Source organism: Balearica regulorum, chromosome 3, assembly GCF_011004875.1.
Source record: "Balearica regulorum gibbericeps isolate bBalReg1 chromosome 3, bBalReg1.pri, whole genome shotgun sequence".
Lineage (NCBI taxonomy): Eukaryota > Metazoa > Chordata > Aves > Gruiformes > Gruidae > Balearica > Balearica regulorum.
The window spans coordinates 87383556-87409934 of record NC_046186.1 but is presented as its reverse complement, the minus strand read 5'-3'; the positions used below and the strand labels follow the sequence as shown (position 1 = coordinate 87409934).

The 26379-nt window shown below is 41.7% G+C and overlaps 1 protein-coding gene across 1 annotated transcript in view; it reads right to left on the bottom strand.

The window, feature by feature from the left end:
• Positions 1-26142, bottom strand: part of KIF26B (kinesin family member 26B) — a 302521-nt gene extending 276379 nt beyond the window's left edge. Inside the window, exons 1-2 of the mRNA XM_075748827.1 lie at positions 26005-26142; positions 25338-25739 (exon numbers count right to left, since the gene is read on the bottom strand). Of these exons, the coding sequence (XP_075604942.1) occupies positions 25338-25739; positions 26005-26067 (465 nt within the window). The 5' untranslated portion in view covers positions 26068-26142. The remainder of the gene's footprint in view (positions 1-25337; positions 25740-26004) is intronic.
• Between the last annotated feature and the right edge of the window lie 237 nt (positions 26143-26379).

Here is a 26379-nt window from a genome sequence, read left to right as displayed (position 1 = left end):
TCAAATTATTCATGGTGACTTAATCATCAAATCTATTTACGCTATTACAATTGTAGTGATAAGTTTGAGTGATAATACTGTTTAACCACAGCACATTGAAGTTTTACAACACCTTTCACCTGAAGATTTCTGTAGAAAACATAAAAGCACTAAAGTTTCCTGTGGCCCTTGTATAATAGGTCTTTTGCTTGCAATACTTCAGACAGTGAAACTCAGGCATTGGTATTTGCCGAGAGTTACATGGCAAGTCAGAGAAACTTGCATCTCCATTCTATGGACTCAACCCTAAAAACTCAACCCTTCTAGAAGTCTTCTTGCATGCTCTGGAAACACAGGGAGACGCCATGTCCTGGGTTTGGTAACCCCTTTTGTGGGGCTACACAGCATTTAGAAGTGCTAGAAATTTAACCATACTGTTTCAGATCAGAAAGCTGACTAGGTGGATGACCACTGACATAACATGATTAATCAGTATTCCCACATCACAAGCAAGAGAATAAATACTCAGAGCCACACCCAGACTTTTTGCTTACTTTAAATATTGTTGCTATTGTTTAAGAGCAGAGTCCTTTCTTTTGTGTACACAGTGCACACTGTAATAGGACCCTGCTTTCCACAAATACTTAGCATAAGATGCAAATAATGAACTACAACAGCCAACAGGACGGAGTCTGAGAGGCATTAAAAGGTAAAACAAAGCAGAAGACAACTCAACCAGTACTAACGAAGCAAGAAAGAACATAACATCGTGTACAAACTTTTGTAAACAATTTCAATGAGTTGTATTTTTTTCTATTCCTGACCTGCCCTATTATGAGTATGACAATCTCATGTAACATGCTAGATAACATTAAGCTTGGCCTTGAAAATATAACAACATTGTTAAGGAGTCCATCATTTCCCTTTAATTAATGTCCTACTGTGTCTGACAGACAGCAAGTGTTCATAGCTCACACCAGTGAACTTCAGCTTTGAATGCTGGGTAGGTGTCAACAAATACTGATTTTCATGGCAAACACAAATGAAAGGAGAAACATATTATTGCAAATCAGATGAGCTTGAAAGCTCAGCAATGGCCATAGGTTAGGATGCTTGTAGTGGAAGTCTGAATACACATGAGAAAGAAGATACCAATTTTGTCAGTTATGCCAGCTTGAAAAGAAGATTTCAGAAGAAGGTAGGCATAAGTTAATAGCGCTGTGTGAATGTCATTCCAACGTGTAAGTCCAGCATGAGGTCAAGTCCTGGCATGCCAAGGCCTCAGTCCTGTGCTGCATTTCACCCGACACATTCTGCCACTGAAAACTTCTCACTTGCCCACTTTCACTCAGGCCCAGAAAAGAGGTAAACAGCCACTAGCCCACAGAAAATCCGGTTACAACCCAAAACTTTCACATAAATAGTCAAAGTGCAATTTGAAGTGCAACTGGTGACCCTGCAACAGCAGAAAGCAATGTGGTCTCTCTGCAACAGCAGGTCTTCCTAACGCTGCAAAACAATAGCAGCTACCAAACAAATACTGTGCATGACTCTCAGATGCAGACTACCGATGACAAATCATCACTCCATCAGAAAGTTTTCTGATTTAATTCACATTTAAAGATTATAAGCAATAACAAGCACTAATCATAATACATATGCCTTTGAACCACTGCATCGGACAAATTCAGTTGTGATTGAAGTAGTACGCTAGCCACTCAAAAGCTAGAGAAAATTCTCTGTTTGCAGTTGACAAATCCTCCAAAGTCTATCCAAAAAACTACTCATCCTGTTTTCCTCCAGTCAGCGTTATTCTCTGCACCACATTTAGGAGAATTTAAACAGACGTGTATCTTGTACTGTATTCTATACGGTACATCAGCCAACCTTGTGGTTCAAATCCATCTGCTACACACTGCAGTAAAGAAAAACAGAATGAGGGTAGGAAAAACATATCTTACCAGATAGCAGCAGAGTTGTACTATTGATCTGCTAGAAAGAGTCCTGAATTTAGCTGGTCCTTCTGCTCAAAGAAACTTGCTATTCAGCTAGATCTGTAGCTAAATATCTTGCTGGCAGCCCAAATATGCTATTAAGTCCCAGTACGTTGCAACCTATTAGAGCACACAAAAAGATACTAATAAACTCATCAGTCTAAGATGATAAACAAAGAATGCACCAGCCTTTGACAGCCTGGAATATATAATACTACCCTGTAGATCCAAAAAACCTGCATCCCATCTCTCAAGAACTGGCTGGTTAGTTCTGATTATTCATTTTTTTTACTTGTGAAAAATGATAAAACTCTATACCACTAGATAGGGTTAAACAGTAGAGGAAGCAGTTGCTGTTCTTTTTTTCAAAGTATGTATCACACTGCTCCCTCTGATCCTTCTTGTTAGGGGTGTAAGCAATACCAGAGTGCTGAAAGATTATAAACAGATTTGGACTGTGCCACCAGCCAGTCCACTGGAATTAATAATGCTTCTCTGCAAGGTACATAATTTGCAGGAGGCTGAGCAGTGTAGGAGACAGGCAGGTCTGTGGAGAGTTTTCCACACCTCTTATAACAGGCAACCAAGAAAGTTCTTAAAGTAACATACAAAGAAACATTGTTTCTACTATATACAGACAGCCCACTCATTAGATGTGTTTATTAGTTATTCTTCAAAAGGTTTGAAGTTCAATCTTGGATTCACTTTCATTATTGTGATTAGGTACTAGAGAACAACTCTGCTCAAATTTGTTGGTATAGGTAAGAATTGTTCTGTTGCTTTAAGATTTTCATAATTTAAAGTATTTAGAAGTGTCATCAACACCACTTGTTACCGAAAAAAAAAAAAATGTTATTCAGTGCTTCCTTCAATGCCCTGTCATCTACAGAGCTCATTCTGCAGTCAGGTGTGGTGGACATAGCAAAGAGACTAGACCTGGCTTCATTTTGTCCAGAGACTATCTAGTTCCCTCAGATCTGTTTCACCTATGTACAAAATTAAATCCTTCTTGAAACATTCATATTGGCTCTGGGATGAAAAAGAGTGCTAATACACAAATACAGAGAAATGCAAGCTACTGTATTTTAAATACTGTTTTATAATGGTCTTTCCACTTCACAGTGAAGAATCCCTTTACTCAGTGACATCCAACTCAATTAAAAAATACCTGGGAATAAGAGTCATAGGGGTAGCTCACTTAACTACACCAGTGAGTAACTGGATAGATGTGGTTATTCCTGTAATTCCTCTGAAGAGAAAAGAAAAATATCTCAACTCATTATGTTTACTGGGAAACACCTCTGCCCCCACTATACATGGCTTTCACATCGCTAAGCAAAATGAATGGGCGTACGTTTCACTGAGACTGATGGGCAGCTGGCACACGGGGAGGGTTCTGCCTCCACAGCCTGCTACCAGGCACACAGCAATGCCACAGCCTAGCCTATGGCCCAGCCATTCAAAAATACGTTGGTATGTGTTACGTGGGCAACTTGCCATCGAAGTGCATGACATTACTTATGGCTGACTAGCTTGTACTGTGGCATCTTATTATATAGCTGAGGAGGCAATGACAGTTGCAAAAATTCAGAAACAAATCCTGCATGCTGCTACCAACTATATATTCCTCGTTGTGATGCTGCGATTTACCACCCACAAACTTCTCTTCTTCCTGTCCCCAGCTATAGATCTTTGTGTCCAAAAAACCCAAAAGGCTAGATCTTGCCATTCTTTTTGCAGACACTCATTCCACTTCATTCCCAAGCAGATTTTTCTCAACATGAAATTAAAAAAGAATTAACTATTTCTCACTGTTGTACAAAAGTCTCCAATAGACAGTAAAATATCAAGCGTGGGAGGGAAGATTTCCACAGAAGTACAACAAATTACTCTGATGCTCAAAATACATTTCTCTGCAAAGCTACTGGAGACTCCATGAGAATTGCTTTTCTGCACTTAAGAGACTCTGCAGGATCCTTTCCTCCAGAAAGGACAGAACTTCAGTTAAATGTTATTTGACTAGAACGTATTGCATAGCTCAAGCTAACAGATATTTATTGTACTTACAGAGAACTAACTGGTTCGTAGGATTTTCCTCAGATTCCTGTGGCAACTGCTACACTTTATCGTACAGTTACATGATGTAGAAAGCAATTTTGTTTCTTGGTCACAAATACCTGCTGTTTAAGCTTCTCTTCTGGCCTGAAGTCCTTCAGAGGGAGTTCCTTTTAATCTCATGAAGAAGCAGAAACCACAACACTTCAAATGAAATTGTTAACAAACCAAAGTCATCCTCTCTATTTCCCTTATTTGCGCTCTCATTTGAAGAGTGTGAGAAGAAAACAGTAGCAGCCTTCGCATGTTCCTCTCTTAGCCATACTATCTCTTTTTTAAAAGAGTATCAACTACAGAAGAATATCAACTGGCTTATAAGCATCATTCAGTAACTGAGCTTTTTTTAAAATAAAGTGAAATGAAAGAGTATAAAGGTCCAGCAATCGTCACTAATGGATCCCTCTATCCATCTCTGCCTTGAACTCCAGAGCTGAGCAAAACACTAAACAGAGTGAGACACTGCTCTCATAGCTGGGGCAATATGGAGTGGGGCACAGGGCAGTTATAAAGAACACTAGTCCAATTAGGGAAGTTTGAGTGTCAGGCTGTTGAATTCCCCATCATTTCCTGGCACCACTGCCTTTAATTAGGCCTTGGATTGATTACTGCCCTTGTTCTCCATTGACCCACCACTGACTCTGACAAGGGTTGTATTTTCCCCTGCTACAATTAGAAGACAAAGTTCTGAGTGTCAGCAAGCATTACACAGGCAACCAGGCTGCTTAAAACTACAGAGCCTTTAGAGAAAATATGTGTTTCTGACATTAACACACACTTCTTTCTTTAAAGGATACAAGTCAAGGTTAATTTAAGTTTGCCAGTGTATTTATATGCAGTGTATTAAAAAAAAAAGAACAGGACAATATAGAATCCTGCAATATCGAATCTACCTGGCTCTTCTGTAACCCAAAATAACATGAGAGAGAGTGGAAGAGACTGCTGTTTGAGCATTTAATTTGTAAAATAGCAGCAACTAGACTGGACAAAGTTATTTTGTATGCAGGCATGTAGATTGCTTTATGGCAATCTAGAGCATTATGGATATCCACAGAGCTAAAGCAGCAAGGCAAAAATACATTAAAGAAAGTAAAACCTGAAAGAATTGAACACATAGAAATTCTGTTTCCACATTTACTGTTTTATGTTTCATGTTTTGGTAGCACTTAGAGGCAACAGCATAAAAGAAATTAAAAAAAAAAATCAAGATCCCTTGTGCCATGCACTGTAGAGAGAGACAGTTTTCCCACTGAGAATTTAGTCTTAGTAGAGAGAAAGAAAGGAATCAGGGCAAAGAAACAAAAGTAAAAAACAACTTGTAGGTAGCATAGTTTTTTCAAGGCCACGTGATTTGTCTGTGCTACTACAAGAAAAAGAATTCCAGCTTCCACATAGAAGGTTAGCAACTAGTCACTGTGCCACATTGCTTTCTGTCATTAAAACACAGGTCCTGGGAATTGAAGGCTCCTTGTGACAAGTCATTTCACTCCTCCATACCTTTGATCTCTAGTCCTATATTCCCCAGGGCAGATGAAAGGCTGGAGGATAATTCATTAATACTTGTGAATTATTTGAGTGCATTTTCAAAACTGAACTAATGTATTTATTACCAGAACTAAGTCCACATATTAAAAAGTCTTAATGCATTTTGAATAATTAAACTGTCTACTACATCAGTCCTGCCACCACTGCAGGCACATACATCTCCTACTCAGAGGGAAAGCCATTGTTGGAGCTCATTTCTACCTCACCAGTCCATAGTTACTATTTTGGCCCAAGAGACAGCTGCAATAAGTAAGCTTACAGGTTTGCTCCTTGGAATGGACAGGGGTAGAATCAGAATCACGTGAATTCGAAAGCACGCTTGCTTGGTTTCTGGCAACCAGGTCTGAGGTTAGTCCCACTATCGCTTTAAAATTTGACAGTTAGAGGTATGGGTTTATTTTTACCAAGAAGCTTCTGCAAAGGGACTTGGGGGTTTTTGTGAGCTTGTCAAAATAGCTACAATTCCAAAAAGAACTGAGACACAATCACTGGGTGTATGGGGTAAAAGTGTTAACAAAAGGGCAGTGGATGATGCAAGAGAAACAGAGCAATGTTTACTCTGCTCCTAGGATTCCTTGAACGTGTTGAAATGCCTCTAAACAGGTACAAGCAGCCCTGTATTTGTATTAAACCCCAAAGTATGATCAGCAGTCACAGCCAGGGGACTTCCAACTAGTTTTGTTTTTCCAACTACAGCTGAATGAAAAAGAAAGCAAATTAGCAGCACAACAGCCATAAAAAAAACCCAGAAACCCAATTTCACTTCCTATCTACTCCCTGCATCAGTGAAACACCATGAGCTTCAGTGGAGAAATCTTAGCCTACAGGACCACAAGATCAGCTTAAGGTCTGTGGCTACTGGAGACAAATAACAAAATTATAACAAATATATTATTTGTTATAAAAAAATTAAGTTTTGAAGCACAGTAAAGTGCCCAGGATATAATTTTTAGAAGTGCAGTGGCATCCCACAATAAACTCACAGCCCAGGAAGAAACTGCTATTACCAGGATGTGTTATTTTGTGGTTAATAAGCTGTTTTTTCAGTAAGCCCCCTGTAATTAAAATGCAGATGAGTTAAATAAATCTCATGGGGCTTTAGCAAAAGTCCTCAGCTTTCACAATACATGCCCATCCATATTTTGAACATAAATTGTTGAGCCATTGATACTTTCCAGTTAGCAATGCAGATCTCAGATTTTAGCCTTGCTGAACACCAGAGGGATAAGGCAGAGACTTTCAGTGACTGCAGATTAAGAAATGCTGGATTTCTGTTATAATTGCAACCACTCAGTCAAATATGAATTTGTTCTGTTGCAATGCAGTGTTTGATTCATTAGATAGATATTCCTCTTCGCTAATAGGCACAGCACAGCAGGGGCAAAGGAGAAGATTGAACACATAAGGCATGTGTCTCAGGGGAGCTTAACAGCTCCCTGCCTGTGCTGACCAGAAATACAGAGCCAAGATCAGCCCCATGCACTTGGTGTCACACTCCCTCCCAAAGGCAGACCACCCTGCAGTAGACTGTTTACCCACTTAGGAAAAACAGCTCTAGGTAGAAGATCTCCATGTTGTACAGCCCCAGAAAAGAAGTTCTCTGCATTGGACTCACTGTTAAGGAGACAGACACCAGGACAGCCCAGCGTAAGCACCTCCATCTCAGCAGGGTTAAATCACATCTTTTCACAGTCTGCACAGGGGGAACGCAGATGTGCCTGTAAGATGCACTTAGGGTTTTCAAGCACCTTTCCCCTTCTTATAGGCCTTCTTCAGTTAGATGCTATTTAATCCACTATTTGTCACTGCAAGCAGTCACTCATGGCCACACATAAGCAGTGCATGAAACACTATTTAGACTGTTACTATCGTCAGTACTATACTTGCCTGTCTTCTTGCATTGCCATACTAAATTCACTGCCATCAGACCAATTCTAAGGGCAGGCGTTCTGTTAATCAAATTGGCATCTCTGCCAATTTTTCTATCACCTACCAAAAAAACCATGGGGAATGCTAACAGAAGTGTAATAACTAAGACTGCCGCATCTGAAAAGGCTGGGTTATTTTTCCTTCTAGTTATGAGTACATTTTTTCATCATGCAGTCATAAACTGTGCAGGGGGGAAAAAATCATATGCCTGTGGCTATATGTAGTCATAGCATTTACAAATATTCTGATGTTAGATGAGCAGCTCATGTCTTAATCACTCAGCTGGGTGTAGATACTTGGCTCTAGAAAACACAAATACCTTCACACTGAAGGAGAACATAGGTGAAACAAGGTCTGATTTACTGACTAACGTATCATGCATTTGTCTCCCTTTTTCTAGTACCAGGGGTTTGGGGAGGGGGTTGGCTTTGCCAGGTCAGCTCCCTAACAAGCTCACAATGACATCAGGCAAGTAACTGCTGGTGCAGGAGATAGGGCACAAACATGCACTTGGGAGGACAGGACTGCAGAAGCAAGGCAACAGGGGCTCAGAGAGGCTGTACAATCTCTTGCCTTGGAGATGCTCATAATTTCACTGCACAAGCCCCAGAACAAGCTGAAATAACACTGAAGTCCACTCTGCTTTGAAAAGGAGGCTGGACTAGGTAATTTCCAGGAGTCCCTTCCAACCTGAAATGTCTACCATCAAGCCTGGCAGCACTCCAGCTCAGGGAAGCTGCACTGGTGTACTACACACGTTTCCAATTCCACAGAATTAGATCAGTGAGCTTGGTTTGAATTTTCCATCTCTGATGACATTTGGTAAAAGAACGATTAAAAGGGGCAATGGGGGTTAAAAAAAAAACTGTAGCTTTATTAGCCCCATGTTTGTTTGTAGGCAGACCTACCTTTCCTCTCACACAGCTGGTTCAGCAGGCTGCAGTTAGCCCTATAAAGATTTAATTGTGCCATGTCACCTCAATTCAGACAGCTTGTTCACATTATCACCTCTGATGTTAGTTGAGAGGTCCTCTTTGATAACACCTGGTACGCAGAGCGAGGCCTGCTTTGAGACACCTGCACACACGCTGCTCACTCCCATTTTGTTCAGTGTTCAAAACTCTTGCTTACACATCTGCTTTTAGTTATTAATAGGTGAGCAAGCTTGCTAAAGACAATAATGTATTCCCAAGGCCCTAACTTCACTTAAAGCTGTATTTTCATTATTGTCTATCAGCAAAAGACAATATTAAGGCTTGGCTAAACACCACTATAAAATCAAGTCTAACATGCAGAAGAAAAAATTGTTTTGACAGCAATTCCAGTTGTAGTTCTCAATTCCTTTAAGCCAGACTTAAGAAGCCTTGTTTACAGAACCACCTAAGCCTTTGCCATTTGCTAGAAGTTGTAAGGAATTTACAGCAACTCTGAAAAACAAAGCAAGGGATTTTGGAGTATCTTAGCCAACTTGAAAATTGACAAGACTTTCACAATAAGTTGCTTTCCTTGCTAATCAATAACAAGATTGAAATGAAGGAAAAGTAAAGTCTGTTCCATTATGGTTTACCAGCTCCTGTAGACCCTGGCTGCCAGGCAACACAGCATGCTGTTTCCTTAGGGTTAGAGTTAATTGCTATAATCACAGAGCCAGCAGCAATCCTATCCAGGTGAGTCATTAGTTAGGGAAAAGAAAATTGTCAAGAGCAAGCAGAAAATGGGGTAGAGAGGTTAAACCAGCATAGAAGTTGTTTGGGGGTTTTTAAAGGAAAGAGGTATACAGCGTGTTTGTTGGTTCCAGGAAGAGAAACAACAGTGTGTAACAATTAGCAACTCTACGTTTTGGGTGCTCTAACAAGCCTCAGACTGCCTGACAGGATCCTTCAACAGACAATGAAGAAGGGAAGCACAAACTCCAATACTGCTTCACTCAACACAGGGGAGGCCTCTAACAAACACTGGAACACCTACAGATACATTTCACCCTCATTTGACACCCTGTAATTTCACCACAGTCAGTACCATTGCCAGAATAAAAACAAAGATGGAGTTTGGTGCAGGATATACAGTTTAAAACGAACATAATTATTTTCCAGTTAATTGTACATGCACTGCAATATGTTTCCAGTGGATTTTCTATCTTAATTCCCATGCTGGTCTCCAGCTCACAGCACACTGCTGGAGGTCTGACATAAAAACAGTATTGTAACAGAGCATGCAGGTTGCCACAGATGGTTTAAATTAAAGGCAGCCTAACAAGCAATTCCACAGACAAAGAGGCAGCACATCCAGCACTGCCCACAGTGAGAACGGTGTCTCCAACCATGCCTGCCTCGAGACACACTGCAGAGCTGATGACCAGTCCCGGAACCCACAGCCACTTGGCTGACATCCAGGAGCAAGAGCTACAGGACTAGACTCTCAAGGCATTGGCCAAGCAAAGCAAGCTCGTACCTGCAATCCAGCCGTCCAGCGACAGTGGGGTCAGCTTCATGGAAAGTTTCTCTCCTCTGCATTAGGTGCACCCAAGCATCAGAAGCACTTCAAAAGACCCTCTGCTGCCTACAGCGCTATGCAACAGTTTTGTGATCCCTACCAATGTGTAGTGGTCTCTGGTAGGCACCAGAACACAAGATGATAAACAGCAACTGAGAGACTTTGAGAAACTTGTCCAAAATATCTACAAAAGTGGAGGCTGTTAGAGCAGCAGCATACACTCAAGAACTCTTTAATTGTGGATGACAAAAGATTTCAATGTTACCTTAAAAGTTATTATTAATGTAACAGCCATGATTGTAAATGTTATTATTTCTTGTTATTAGCATGCTTTTTCTGAAGGATGAAGTTTTCTCAGAAAGGACATTCATCCCCGAGATCACTCTGTAGAATTGCAGGAAAGCATTAGTTTGGTTTCCCGTTCACCTGGCAAAACTGCAGACAGAGTAGCTTGGGGTGTACTTTCTGCCTACTGTTCTCAGGGTCTCAACCTGAGGGTCATGAGGATTACATTCAAGATCTAAATAAATGTTTGGAATACTAATAATAATGCTAATGTTTGGATCAGAAAGGATGCAATCAGAAAAAAGTTACAGAAGCTTTTCTTTGCTTGACAAGTGTAATGACAAGAGCAGTTAAAGCAATACAGTCCTCAATGAAGAGGAAGAGAATTAAAATCTGAAAACTGGTATTTCTGCAGTTTAAACCTTGTGGATAGTGACAGTAACAAAGAATGTCTAGGGACAGGAAACAGAGAGGGAACACTTTTGAGAGATCATGTAAGCCAGTACAAATTGTTGCTTATAAATTCTAGACATATTCTCAAGACAAACTTTTCAAAAGTAGAAAAACGCTTTCATAAACATTTACTTCTCCACTGGCAAGAAAAACACTGAACAATCTATTCCAATTAATGTTCTAACTAATGAAATTACAAAGGCCCCCTTTCTGTTCCTTCAGATAAAGTTTAATAGCATTTATATGTTGTCAAGCCTTGCATCATTCATTTGATCTCTGGAAAGGCAGAGAGGCAGACAGAATACAAAACAAACATTAACAAATACCACATGAATACAGAATGCCTAACAGCACACCATTCACAAGAGCAGACAGCCAAGGACAATTAAATTATTCATAGATATGAACTGTCCAAGGTAGGAGAAAAAAGAAAGAGAATTAGTAAACACTCCCTTGAAAAAAAAAATTGCAAAATAACCACTCAACCCCATTAGCAATTTCTTCTCTTTTTTTTGTTAAATTAACAGCCAGCTTCTGGTACCAATGAGAGAATCGGAAGTCAAGGTCTTTCTAAAAGACTTTTTGTCATAACTGGGTAATTAGTTACCGTACATTCAACTGCCATATTCCAATCCTTTTAAGACCAACAGCTTTGAAATGCAAACCACAACTCCCCTCTTCCTCTCTGTACAGAGTCAGAAGAGCCAATGCTGAGCCAGCATACAAGAGCTGCTGCAGGATGGGGTGGGCAACATTAGCAAGAAAGGAAAAAAACATTAGTCAAGAGCACAAGCATGTAAGAAACCTGGACTCTGTTTTATGCAACTATTCATCAAGTTGCTCCGTATCTCCGCTTCTCAGCTGTAACAACAGAAGCAGCAGACATTTTACTGAGATAAGATCTATGTGTGTACTTCAGTTAACGGGCACATTGATGTGAATATTTGCAACTGTGTGAAGACTGTGACTTCCATGAGCATCTAAGTGTTACAAACCACTTGAATCTACCTCTAGGAGCATCTGTCCTCTTCCATTGAGTGATCAAAAAAGGTTTTTACCTATGGAAACTTCACAGGGGGGAAATCCCATTCTGTATCACAAGCAAACAAATATCAAAGCTTTTTACAAAAAGCCAGCAAGACAGTCAGAAATAGCCTGAGGACAAAGGCTAAGATAGCAAGAAGCTGAGGGCTCCAATAGTCAAGCACCAGTTTAAGAGAACTGCAGCAGTAAGGTGGAGCAAACAACTGTGGACAGCCATCAACACCACAGCAGGGTGGTGGGACAGGACATATATCCTCACCGCAGCTTCACTCAAAATCCCTGTTGGATGTATTTACGTTGCTGGTGAATGCAAATTTTGGCTAAGGTGCTTGTTAGTGTAATCCGGTACCAAGTTATGTGTGCATAAGTCCTGCCCTGACACACAGTGACACCTTTCTGCTGCTCTGTCACAGGTTACCATTTTATATCCTTGCAGCTGAACCCAGAGATGCTCATTTCTCAGAGCCCTGAGGTTTGACATATTGGCTGAAATTCAGAAGAGCAGGGAAAAGCAGGGAACTTATCTGCATCTTTATGTACTGGGAGTATATGCTAACAACCAAACATCGGCTAGTCTCAGCTTGTTTTCTAGGTTGGCCTGAAATTCTACCCTGACCTCAAGAGACCTTTCCATCAAAGCTTAAATTACCAGAGTTTCAGTTTCAATGACAAGTTATTCCACAAAATCGCCTCAAAGAAGTCAAGAAAATACATATTGAAGAAAGGCAAAGAGCAAGCCCGATTCTTTTCATGCATCAGTGACGTCCAGTGGCAACAAGGAAAATACGACAGGCTTTACTTCAGCGCAAAATAGATTTGCAGACTGCCTCACTGCCCTTTGAGGACAGTAATCATGATTCTTCAGAAAGGAAAAGAAGGGAACCAAGAACTTTCCCCTTTCTTTCCCAGCCACCACAACCTCTACTAAATCGACCACAACAAAATAAAATAACAAGAAACAAACCATGCTTATTACTTACCTGAATTACACATGTGTCTGGCCAAAGAACAGAACACATAGAACACATTTCATTTTAGGCTTCCAGAAGTAAATAACCTGTCCTTTACCCTGAAAGCCATTTTGTCCCATTTCAAAAAGCTGTACGGCTAATCAGTGAGAGGACACTGGGAGTTCTGCAGCAGTGGCTGTGGAAAGCAGTGCAGAAAGAGAAATATATACACACACATGCAGATACATGTACATAAAGAATATGTACATAAAGAGAGCAGACTCATAAAAGCTGCACTGAAGCAATGAATCCTATCCTCTCATTTCATATGGAGGTGGGTAAATAATGGCACAACAGAGATTTCATTCATGCAGAGGTCTAGGGTATGCTGGGAAGTCTCAGTCTGACAATTTGGTGCAGATGCTTGCTTAGAGGAGCCATTTATCAGTGTCACCCATGCGCATTACTACACACTGCTTCCTCGGCAGCATGATTCCACACCGGCTTCCCACATAGCGCACACTGGTCCTTGATATTTCAGGCACAGAAACAGCCCTTATCTGAGCCTTTGCAGTGTGTGCTTATTGAAATGATTCCTATTATCCAAAGTGCATGTGTTTGGAGTAGGAAAGGGACAGAATTTGTTTCCTTTGCTGATAAAAAGAACAGTAAATTAAGAGAAGTCACAACAGTTTTCCTTCCCCTACTCCCCCTCCTCTTTATACCCCTGTTTAGCTCATTGCTTATAAACAGCTAACACAAGTATTCACATCAGTAGAGCTGACTCCTGGAGGATACAGGCATCTTGGATGTTTCATCTCTTGTTATACTTAAGTGGAATATTAAACAGGCAAGACAGTGGCAGACCAAGCTAGAAAGAACTAAGTAACTAAGACTGACAAAGAAGGTTGGCAATTTAAAGCACTTCATTCCATAAAGTGTTTCATTTAGAGCCATCAGTGCCAGTGCATTCAGCACTCATGTACAGCCCCTCACCTTTAGCTCTCATACCTTAAGTCTTTTCTATCCTGCTTTTAAAGTATTTGGAATAAGTACTACTACTTAATAGCATGCCATTAGAGTGTCCAATATAATATTACTACAAAATTAGTAAGATCAACACTGTAAAAATTCAAATTGATGTGGAAATCAAACTTATTTTTTTTCCTTCAGAGACAGGCACAGGGAAAGGAGATGCCAGGCTGAATTCATAACTATTGCTGATCCACTAAAACATATGTCATTTATTTGCTATGTTGGGTGAAACTGTTCGTGCAATGAGTTGAGTCCCTATTTTATACCAAGTCTCAAATTGACAGTATGGAATGTATAGGTCTTCATGACTGGTAAACAACAGAGAAGTAAATGAATTAGATGTAAGAAAGAAAATCTAGTTACATCCTTAGATCACCGGATGCACCGGTACCTTAGTCTTTGAAAACCTAATTTCAGAATGAAAAATACTGAAATGCATTAAACCAAAGGCAACTGTTCCTTTGCTGCCTGGACCAGCCAAGGCACACTTCATTCCCTGCTTCATTTCTGTCTCCATAGCCTGTCGTCTTCCTCTCAAAGGCCCCTACTTCTCCTTGCAGTGTGCTTGTCCTATTGTCACAGCAGCTTATATCTTTTAGGGCACCAAAATTGTATTGGCCAAGCTGCTGTAATTGCCTACCCCCTCACCCCTTGAAACTTTAAAAATTGTTAACAATGATGTTGAAGCCAAACACCCAACAGTTCACCAGTCAAGAAAAGGATAAAGGAGAGATGTGATCAAATACTTCTAATGATTAAAGACGATTACAGTGGGGAAAACAATTCTGAAAAGATTATTTTTTTATTAGTATCAGAGTTCTCATCAAGAACTTACAGAACCAGATCCCAACTGTTCATTTCAATGAACTGTCTGTCCCATCTCACATTCTTAACCAAACAGCCTCTTTGCAGGAACACTGGATCAATGATTTTACAAAAACCAATTCTACAGTATTTTTCAGAGCCTTGTTTTCATGGTGTTGGGCTAGTGTACCCAAAAAGCTCCCTTAAACCAGTTTCTTCTCTTTCCCACCCATCATAACGTCTTTCTCCTACCTCTAAATCTAAACCAAAATCCACATAATCTTTGTCAAATCCATTATTCAAAAATGGATTTGATGTGCAGGGAAAAAAGGAAGTCTTATTTGACATGCTAAAAGAGCAGCTCTGGATTTAGGCTTACCACCCATGCTGCAGAACTGCTTACAAAGCCATCACTAATGGCTTTCCAGCTACCCATCATTTCCCCACGCTCAGTCTGCCCAGACAGCTAGCTATTCCTTTCTAACAAATACCATTTTAATTGCATCTCCCACTTTGTTAGCCTTCTCGACCTCCAGTAAAAGCCATCTACGGTCTAACAATCTCTTAAATCTGACACTCGCACCAACTCACACACTTGTATGCCTTCCTGCTCAGTTCACATGTATGCAGACTTATTGTCAAGAATTTCCTTCCATTAGAAATGTAACAGTTATGAGCTGAAATGACAGCTTTAGGAGTAGTGGGGAGAGAAAAAGAGGGAGGGAGTGAAAGGGCAGAGGTAAATAGGAAAGAATATGTATGTGTATTGCAAATGCACCCCTGTCACCAAAGACTTCATTGTGCCTTTTCTGGTGCCAGGGCTTCTCCGGTCCCAGCACCTCCCTCCGAGCAACAAATGCCAGCCGCACAGCCTCAGCGACTATTAACTCTTCCTATGGGAACGCTGCCAGCAATTTCAGCAATATTAACCCTGGGAATACTAACATGATTTAGAGGACTTGTTAAATTTTAATGATACCATTAGAAAAGAGGCAAACACACGAGTCAACTCCCAATTTGGTGCATTTGGCTGCTGAATAGGATATTAATGTTTTTCTTTGCCCAGCACTATTAAATGAGCAGTGAAACTAATAGAGAAATGAAGAGTAATGACTTCTATTCTTGCTGTTCAGTGCCTGCTTAAAGCCAAGACTGCCTTATTGCCCACTAGGCTTTCTGGTGGAGTTCATCAGGTGGATGGAGTAAGCAGGTAATTCTTTCAGCATTTGGCACTTAGCAGATCAGAGGTTCATTTAGCCAAGAGGCACCAAAAAATAAAACTGCCCAATTGAAATAGTAGCATGCAATCATTTGGGCTACCTGTTAGAAGGCAGAAGCCCATTCTCCTGAATAACTTCAGTGGAATCAAGTCTGAAGTCAGCTTTGATAAGGCAGAATTTTGCCCAAGTGACTCTTACAGGAGCCAGGACAGAAACAAAGGCCAAGCTCTGCTCCGCTTTTAGCAAAAGGCTCCAGAAGGACCATAATCTTCAGCACTGCAGGAATCTCTTTCACATCTTCAAGTACACCTAGTGATAAAAGGAATGGGCAATTCCCCAACAGAACCACACAGTGGCCCCAAGAAATTGGTTGTATTCCTGAATCCTCATTTCTCTTCAGTTAATTATAAGGGTGGGAGAGAAAAAGGGAATGAAACACACACAACTTGGGGAAAGTTAATTCCACTGCTGAGGTGGGTCTGCTCAGACAGTTCCAAACAAAGTTGCCCAAAGTACTGTGAATTTTCATTTTTTTCTTCAGAAAAGAAAAATATTTACTGTGGTAGATGTTAAAGTCTCCTTTCATTTGCTTTTTTTCCCCAAACATTCATGTGAGTAGAATTTTGTTCCCATGCAAGCCCATAGAATAGAGAAGCTGTTGTGGCTACTCAGGTGCAAATAAATGATCACATCAGAGTATTTATTATTTAGGAGCATGGTGAAATATAAGCTACAGCAGATGTTTGTTATTAATAGATCACAGAAAATCTACAGGTCAAAATATATTTGTAAAAAACAAAATACATATAAAGCAAGTTCTACTTGAAGGCAATTTGGAAGATAAAACACTTAAATAGACTGTATACCCAATTTAAGATTTTCCTATAGACACCAGAGCTGGATGGATGCTTTATATCAGTCACATTGCACTGGATACAGACATCCTATCTCCAGCATACACAGTTCCTCTGACATAGACCATCAGCAACAAATTTAAAATATTTTCCAGAGCCACATTAACATTGGCTTGCGGTACTTTTTTTTTTTACTAGAATTTAAAAAAAAAAGCACCACACAAAAAACCCACCACAACAATTAAAAGGCATTTAACACTTTTTCTGAATCACCAAATCCACTGAATAAGATCATTGATCAGCCACAAACAAAGCAGAAACCATAGGACCTGTAAGTAAATTTCTCCAACTTGTAGGGAAAAGTGAGCTAATTCAGCCCTACTTTGTTTAATAGGAAGGCACTATGAGTATAAACATGCCATACAAAAATCTTATACCAACACAGGATTTGCTTGAATCCAGAAGTGTCTAGTTCCTCCTGAGGAGAGGGAAGTCTTCTGTTTTCATCATGAATTGTAAACGAAGTCTAATTTAATGCCTCATTGGTTCCCTCAGGTCTCAAACCAAATGTCCTTGGCAATAATTATTTCTTCCACAAAGACTACTACTGAATACAGTTTTAGAGGAAAGCTGAGAAGATGAAACAGTCTGAAGGGTTCCTCAGACTGAAATCTTTTTTTTCTTCCCTCCCAGAAAATACAGAATATTTTATAAGAAATGCAAGATCAACCATAGACTACATGATTGAATAGTATAGATTAAACAGAATAGCAGGTCTTAGTGGCAACTAAAAGTAAACACAGTTGAAGATAAAAATAAATTTTAAGAAGCACACCAATGCTGAAATTGTAAGTAGCTTTTAACAACCTTACGACACTGTAGTATTTCAAATAAAATATATTGAGTTGTGATGTGATAACATTAAATCTGAGCTGCAATTGAACACACCAATTTCTTAAAACTGATTCTTTTGTATAGCTTTTATCATATTTTCCTTTACTTTCTCTTTACTAAAGTAATTAAAAAGTAATCCCTATGTTCTGTACTAGTTACAGCTGAGGTTACGGTTGGATGCATTGTGCTGCTCTCATCAGTACCTTTCTCAGAGATCACTGCCTCCTTGCATCTGCTGTTGTAACAGCACATCTAGTCACTCCCTGACCTTTCAATCAAAAGGATCTGAGTTCAGAAAGCAGCCCTATTGAAAGTGTTTGAACTATCTATCATTTTGATAAGAACCAAGGCAGGGAGCAACCATGGTGTATTCACACAGGAGACCTGCAGGGATGCTAACTTATGACCTTCATATATAGAGGAGAATGAAAACACACACTGGGAAACCCACAAGGGGCCAGGATCTCTTAGCCCTGCTCAGCCCGAGCAGCATGTCCAACTGCTGCTTTAAATGCATACAAGTATTCCCTGGTTAGAGCTATTTGACAGGCAGAGCCGTGGCCTAAAGGAAATCATGCTGATTTCACTGAAGTCAGAAACTTGTCACAAGGGCCAAGTGCATGTACGTCAGTAGACTGAGGAGGTTCAGATCCAGACCTCTTCTCTCCACTTCCTGCTTCTTTGCCAGTTTTATAACCAACCAGTAATAGTTCATGTTACACAAGGAAAAGACCTTTCAACATCTGACATTCCTTGCAGAATCTTTTAAACAGTCTCCCTCTCAAGCTTAGAATGTCCAGTCAACATTCCCCTGCCCTATGAAGTATCTTGTGTTGTTCTGTGTTTTTACTTGGAGAAGCCTCAAAAACACTCATCCAAACATCATTAAGCTATACTGGAATATCATCTAAAGAGGGGAGTGGAGAGTAAAGAAGCATAAGCAAATGTATAGTCTGGTTATAGATGCTACAAGATATTACAACTGTACCAAGAAAGTGTTTGATTATATTTCAGGTTTCAAAACAAGAGATCGAAACAGTACTTAGCAGCTTATTATACTCATAGTTGGGTTGGGTGGGGTTTTTTGTTTGTAGTTTTATTTGGGGGTTTTTTGTTGTTGTTTGGGGTGTGGGTTTTTTGTTTCTTTAAACCCTGGTTTAATGTAGGAAGGTTGCAATAGAGGGCAATTGAAAATAAAACTGGGCAACACAACTCACTGGGGATTTGAATTCCATAAACCTATGAATAAGGACGTAGCCATGGTGTGATCATCTAAAACTCAACCTCACTCCAATGAACACACCGTGTTAACAAACTGTTCAAACACTGCCACGTCTTTCAAACATGCAAGCTGAAGCTTCCAAAGAAAAGCAGTATTTCAGTGTGTGACTGCAGCAGACTGCTTGCAGTCATTGCTTTTCTACAAAGCGGTAGTAAAGTAATACCTTAATTGTGACTCACATCAGCGTCACAGTGCCACCAAAATCTGGTCCAATAATGGGAAAGACTGTGGAAGACACTTCCAGAACTTTCTACTCTTGGGAGACTACTTTTAGAGTGCTGTTGCATACTACAGCTTGCTTAATTCAGAATAAATATGCAATCTGCTTTTCTGCAATCAGGGATAGTCCTCAATTGCAGCTTCAGCAACAAATAACATGGACAAGGAATTATTTATCCAATGGATGGGAGGAAGCCCATATGCTTATATTGCTCACATTCTTATTAACATACACACCTCTCAAGCTACAACATGACACTTTAAGATCTAAGGTAGCAATTTAACTGAGACAATCTCTCACGCTTTTGACACGCAGACCACACGTAACAAAACACTGCAGTTCCTACAACATCATTATGTAGAGCATGACAATCAAGTTTATTGCGGTGAAGGGCTGCAAGTTCAGTGCTTGGAAGCACCCCAATTATATGATGTCAAAGGCTATGCGCTGCTGATGTAGCAAAACTGCAAATGTCTTTCAACCCTACATACACAGCACTGCACCGTTCCAATAATCTGCTGACGCAGGTGTGAATCCCATTACATGCCAATGGCCTGTAATAGCAATGTGTGACATTTTTTCTAAAACTGTCTAGGGAATTCAGCACAGCCTACTTTTCTTCCCCTTCCTCTTCCAAAATTACACACCAAAATCCTATGCTTGTCATACAAGATTGCCACAGATTTTGCAACATTTACTTCTAAGAAAATAATAAGAGTATCTTAAGATACAAGGTGATTTTAGAGATCGGTGCAGCATTCATGGCATGTATAAAGCACCTTGAAGGAACTCTGTCACTTAATAATAGCCCAGCATGAAGAGGCCAGCTCCAGACTAAGTGTTGACTATGTATTTCTGAACACAGTATTTTCAGATGCCCAGTCAAATCTCTAAAAATTCCAATTTGATCAAATTTTGCTCCTCCCTAGAAATTTACTTCAGATAAAGTGTCAATACTTCTTCCCCCCATCAACAGCTCTGTCTATAGTCTCCTAAAAGTATTTTCTTCTCCAACAGGAAAGACACCATAGTCTCAATTCATTAAATATCATCATAAGCCTGTTCCTAATTTCCAGGGCACTCAGTAATGGCAAGTCTTTTTGATCCCATGGAGAAAGCTGCACAGTAATAGTTTTGACAGCTTCCTAAAAAGCTGTCTTTAATATACAGTACCTTCTTCACCCTTACCTCGAAGACATTTGCAAGCTTGAAAGAAGTATTTATACCGTTTCACATGTTGACATTGTGGATTGCAGCAGCAAGACAGCAAGACTTCCAGCTGCTCTGAGAAAAGGGTTTACATTAATTTGTCAGAGGTGAAGGCATATCCGTTTGTCTGCTCTAGACCTCTGTAAGCAGCTGTAATTCCAGGGCAAATGAAGTAGCTTGTGGTTTCCCAACTTGCCAGGAAACATGCAATTGTAAGAAGATTCGTAGATGAGTTATGCTAAATGTTTGGTATTGTGATCTGTGATGCAACACAAAAGAATGGTTGTTGTTGTCTAAACTTTAATGGAGTTAATCCTTCCAAATGCTGACAAATTACTGCCTCAGGCCATTTAAAATCACATTTCTAATGCAATAATCCTATCTGCATTACAATGAGTTGGGATGAAATGATTAGGTGCCTGAGATTTTTGCACAGTGAATTAAGTCACCATACAGACTGGCCGTGCTTGTTCACAAATTAAAGGTCTGGACGGAAATGAAATTCCATTATTCTGCCACTTGCTAAGCTCTGAGGAAGGGTTTATTACTGTCGTGTCTCTACTGGGAATGTTTCTAAAGTAGCTACGAGCTACAGGAACCTATTTTTCATTGGATCAGGTTCAGGGCTTTCTTTATTATTAATAATTATTAGTCCAGGTTTTGACTACTGAATACCTCTGAAATAGAAAAGGCCAATTCAACAATATACAAGCAAAGAATGAGATAGAGTTTCAGTAAATTTGTGAAAAAAGAAAACAAAACTGAATGCAAGTCCTTCCCCCCTTCACACACACACTGTGCTAAGTCAGAATTTACCTAGTTCTTACTCAGAGGTACAGACCTTTTAGCAAGGGAACAGTCCAGAATATAAACCATCTAACATCAGTGCTATTCATCTGCAGCATTTAAAATAGTATCCTTACTTCCTGACTCAAGCTGCCCAAGCAGTTATTCATGTCTACACATTCAGATTGCCTCTTGGTTTAAAGGCTATATTCAGGATTTTTGGAATCCCATACTGACAAATCTATATTCACCAGCTTGAGACTATTCTTATTAGCATTCAGTTTATTATTTACACATGATATAGTTTGATACATACAAATATAGCAACTCTTCAACTAAACTTCATGATTATTTTTGCCAGATGCCTGTAAGGTTACTGTTCCATTGAAGCCAGAGGATAGCACAGGTTTGAACTCAAGACAACCAGATTTCACACAAGTTCTGATAAACGGGGAGTATGAGGCCATGAACTTCTATGCTAGAGCTTTGTCTAATGTACCTCTGAAAATATAGCTTCAGAAAAAGCTTAAAATGAAAAAAAAAAATCAATTTTCGAGACAATCCTTATCATCATGCAAGTGTTTGACACTATCAAAAAAACCCACAAACAATGGTCACCAAATGCTCCAAGATCCTTTCAGTTACAAACTGCAATGTGCAACTATAACAACCACTTGTGCTAGTCATTTCCCACGGGCATGCTTCACATAGGGGTTACAATAAGATTTCATTCTCATAAAACATAACCCCTTATATGCAGATAATTGCTGTACATCGTTAAGTCACATCTGTATCACAAAAGAGAAAAAATAAACATCAAGCTTTTAGCATTTTTCTTTTTGTAATTGGCAGGGAACCTGGCATTTTAAATTGTTAAATTAAAAAGTAGCACGACTATAACTATATATTCCTCACTTTTGTGCCACACCAAAAAGCAATCCCAAGTTCTTGGTCCTGTTGACGTATTAGGAGAGAATGCTTCTATTTAAAACTGAAAGCCCAACACCTCAAAGCTAACAATGAGCTAGTCAGAAGCAGTTTGCTCTAGGTTAAGCGTGGCTTTTTCTGTATCAAGTGAAAAGCTTCAGTACATAGTTCCATGCATAAAGCCTGGTCTGATTATGCAGCAATTAAATATACTATTACACTTTACAGATATACACAAACCTTTACATGATTGCACACTGTAGGTTCACAATCAGATAGGTTACTGCAGATTCCAATATCTGTGTTAGATACATGTCAAAACAGATAGCCTTATATTCTGCTTGTTCTGCAACACACAATACACCATGTTATATGCATTTCTAAATACAGTGTAAATTTGAAACAGGTGCCACAGATTATATTTATAATGCTAATGAAATTTCTAGGCTGTCTTCAACAACACCAATAAAAGTTAAGTCAGCTAGATCTGGCTGACTAGAAGATAACTGATACATTTTAAATGCTCCATTTAATTGTTCTAATAAAGGTATATTGCCAATTAGCTGTGTCCTACTGGGCACCACAGTCTTGAGTTATAAGATGCTTTGCAAGTTCTGAGGGAATACCAGGAATGTGATCTGCTCCTTCTTCCACTGAACTCAGGGGGAGGATCAGTTCTACCCCCAAAAGCATATTCCCATAGCAGCAATCAAGAGCAGACCCCACAGGACCCTGAAAAATGCCAGCTACATTAACACAGCATGGTAGACTCCAGCCTCAACCCAAACTGAAGTAAGTTTTCCCCAAACACATGACAGGTTTCCACATTCTTGCAAGAGATCCTGTACATGTCGCTGTCAGAGGGCGACCCCAGAGCATTACTGTGGCACACACCTGCAAAGGCAGCTCACAGGCCCTGGCAGAGCCCATGCCAATGCCCTGCTTTCCCCTAAGCAGACACTGCTAAGGCTACCCCATGGATACCAGCAACAACAAACTTGCAAGATTGGCACAGCACACCCAATCTAAAGAAGTCAAGGGCACTGCCCATGATGTTTGTATCCTATGTCACCTAGACCAAAGCCTCACTGTGCTTGGCAGTGTCTGCTGAAGGCAGAAGTGACAAGCCCAGAAAGTTCTTAATGGTTGTAAATAAGCCAGAAAGGATGAGAGGGATGCTTCTGCAAAGAGCGACCAGCAGGTAGCACCCATCCACAGAAGGAAACTGTGTGCAAAAGGCTGGAGTACCTCAAAAGGACTGAGCCTCAAGTACTGTTAAGCATAATGAAAAAGGCAAAGGGTCACCATAGCCCACAAAGACCACCTTACTTGTGCCTCCTTCCTTCTGTCTAAACACACACATTGGGTAGCAGTAGTTTTGTAAGCAGCACTGGAGGGTTTGGAAGGAGGTGTAAGAAGAAAAAAAAAGAGAACATAGGTAAGGGGTCTAAAACAGAGAAGTAAAGCTTATAGTGATGTGAATAAAGATCGGTCTGTACAACACCATCAGCTAGACTATGTGAACAACAGAACAAATAACAATAGTAACACAAAGGTAACATCTCAGGAAAGCGAGGATAGGCAACAACCAGCACTGTTATAATGAGAAGCCTGTACAATCCTCACATGACTGCAAAATCTGTCAGTTTGTTTAACACTGTGCAAGGGGTACAAAGCCTCAATGGCTTACATTTTATCCTCCCTCCATCCCCAACCTCAGTTATTCTGATGGCTCCCGTATCTGTATCAGTAGTTTCCCACCTATACCCACAGCTGGCAATGACACCACGTCACGCAGCCTGAAATTTGCAAAGATTTTGGTACAGAGCCACTTTCCAGGGAATCAACCACATATTAATATGGTTAAACTGACTATCAGCTGTGGTGCTTCAACCTTTGCCTTTTTGTGAATAATTCAGTTAAGCCTGGTCTTGAGACAAGGTAAAAACCAGCCCTTGAGTCTTTTGTTCAAGAGAGCACCAACTCCCTCTCAAATGGCACATAAATAAATAATGGAGAGTACAACACAACAGTAATACCAGGCACCCTTTCTCAGCAGTCAGCTCTTTTCCATGATACTTCTTTATTGTAACCACTAATGAAAACTCTTTGAAGTGGAAGAGTAAATATTATCATCTGATAGTACCTGGACCCAACAGAGCAAACAAAATTGCATTGTATTACATTCTGGGAGCTGTAGACCCATTCACAGTACAACACTCACAGGGTTGCCAGGGAGGAGTCCAATGCTTACCATTTTGGTAGCATGGGGTCAGCCAAGGGCTGCTGGTCACTTTTTTTAGGGCTGTTAGACTTAATTTTAATATACACAACAAACACGGAAAACAAAAAACAATGCCAAACAAAACAAAACGGAATTTCAGAGTATGCCTTTGGAGGTACCAGATTCCCCAACAGAGGCAGAAAGCAGACTTCCAACTCTATCCATGGCCACTCAGCTCTTAAAACCTGAGGCCAGATTTCAGAAATGCTTGCATGCTCAGAATTATTCAAGCCATCACTCAGGGTCCAACAGCTTCAAGTATTTTTAAGTCGTCTTATTTGAAAAAAAAAAAGTCTAGCGCTTCTCTAAGAGAGAAGCATCACCAAGTTGTCCTTGTGTTAACAACATCCTGGAGAATTGGGTTCAATGCTGTGGTCTGCCACAGCCTCCCTGGGTGACTGATCTTTGGGTTCACATAGCATTTCAATGCCTCCACTGAACCTGGAGCTACAGGAGGGTCTCTGCTGCACCTGGCCCCGCAATCAAAGTACAAACCATGGGCATCAGACCATACACACCTCACCACTAAGCTGGCTGCCAAGTCTCAGACTATTTTGTAAATCCATCCTGTAGGGATCAAAGAGAGCAAAAGGGGAAGGGACCAATGACTCCCATGTGGCATCCCCACCCCTGCTTGCCCTTCACTGGGAACAACAAAAAATATACGGGAAATAACACCACAAAACCGCTGTCAATGGAAAGAAGGAGGCAAGGAGCAAGCTTGAGGGACTGTCACAGAGCCACCCCGCAAAGCCTGGCAGCCCTCCGGACACGGAGGCACACTGCTCCACATGAAGTAGGAGGACGGGATGGGAAAAGGGAACAAGACCAAGAAGGGGAGAGTCCGAATAAACCCTAAAACCCTCAGCAGCGACAGCGGCAGAGGGGAGCCCAGGTGGTCGGCAGCCCCAATAGGGAGCCGGCTCGCAGCCCCACCGGCCGTAAGGGGCCGCTCCCAGGCGGCGGCGGCGGCGGCCCGGCAGCGCCCGCGCCGGGAGGCACACGGATCTCCCCGCTCCGCCCCGGCCCCTCGCTCACCTTGCTGCTGACGGGCCCGGGGATGAGGAGCTTCAGCGCCTGCCTCTTCAGCTCCGCCAGGCGGGCATTGCAGTGCTCGCACCAGACGCCGCGGTCGGAGCCCGGCGAGGAGCCGCCGCCGCTGCCGGAACCCGGCGAGCCGGTGCCGAAGCCCGGCGAGCCGCCCAGCGATCCGGGGGAACTGGTGCCGATGCCAGGCGAGGCGGGTCCCGGCGAGCCGGTGAAAGAACCCGGCGAGGAGGTGCCGGAGCCGGGGGACGGGGTGCCGGAGGAGCCCAGGGCAGAGCCGGCTCCCTCCGGGGCTGGGCGACTCCCCGCCCGGGACTCCTCGTATGCCTTCCGGTACCAGCTCTCGGGGGAGAAGGGGGCGGCGGGCTTGGTGGGGGAGCAGGGGTCGGTCACCTGGAGCGGGAGAAGGAGCAACGGGTCAGGCAGGGAGGCCCGGTGACGCCGGCAAGTTTTGCTCGGACGCTCCGCGCCCGCGGCGGCCCCCGCGCCTCGCCCGTCCCCGTGGGGCGCCCGGAGCCTCCGCACCGCCCCACATCGCGCCGGAGAAGTTGAGCGGGGCGGAGGGACCGATAGCCGGCGGCGCCGGTAACCGCGCGGCGGAGGAGCCCCGGCACGGCGGTGGTCACCGCTCCGAGCCGCCCCTCCGCCGATAACTTACCCCGTATTTTCTGCTCCGCGCCGTGACCGCAATCCTCTCCTTATTTCCAGCCACTGAATTCATGGTGGCTTCGCAGCGCGGCGGGAGAATTTCCTACAGGTTTCCCAATCCGCATCCAAAGAGAATAGCCGGTCCCGGGAAGTCTCCCGCGGAGCGGACAGGCTGCTACCTCCGCCGGGCGCAGCCTCCGCCGCCTCCGACGGGATCGCTCAGCCCTAAAACACCGTCAGTTCTCGGGAAAACGCTTGGGGTCGGGGTTTTCTCCCGGTCGGTTTTTCCTCATTGTCTTCCCTCTTATCCCCTTACAATCCTTGTTTTCACAGAAACAGCAACATCCACAGTATGAGCATTCCCCCCGGCAGGCAGCACAGCTTT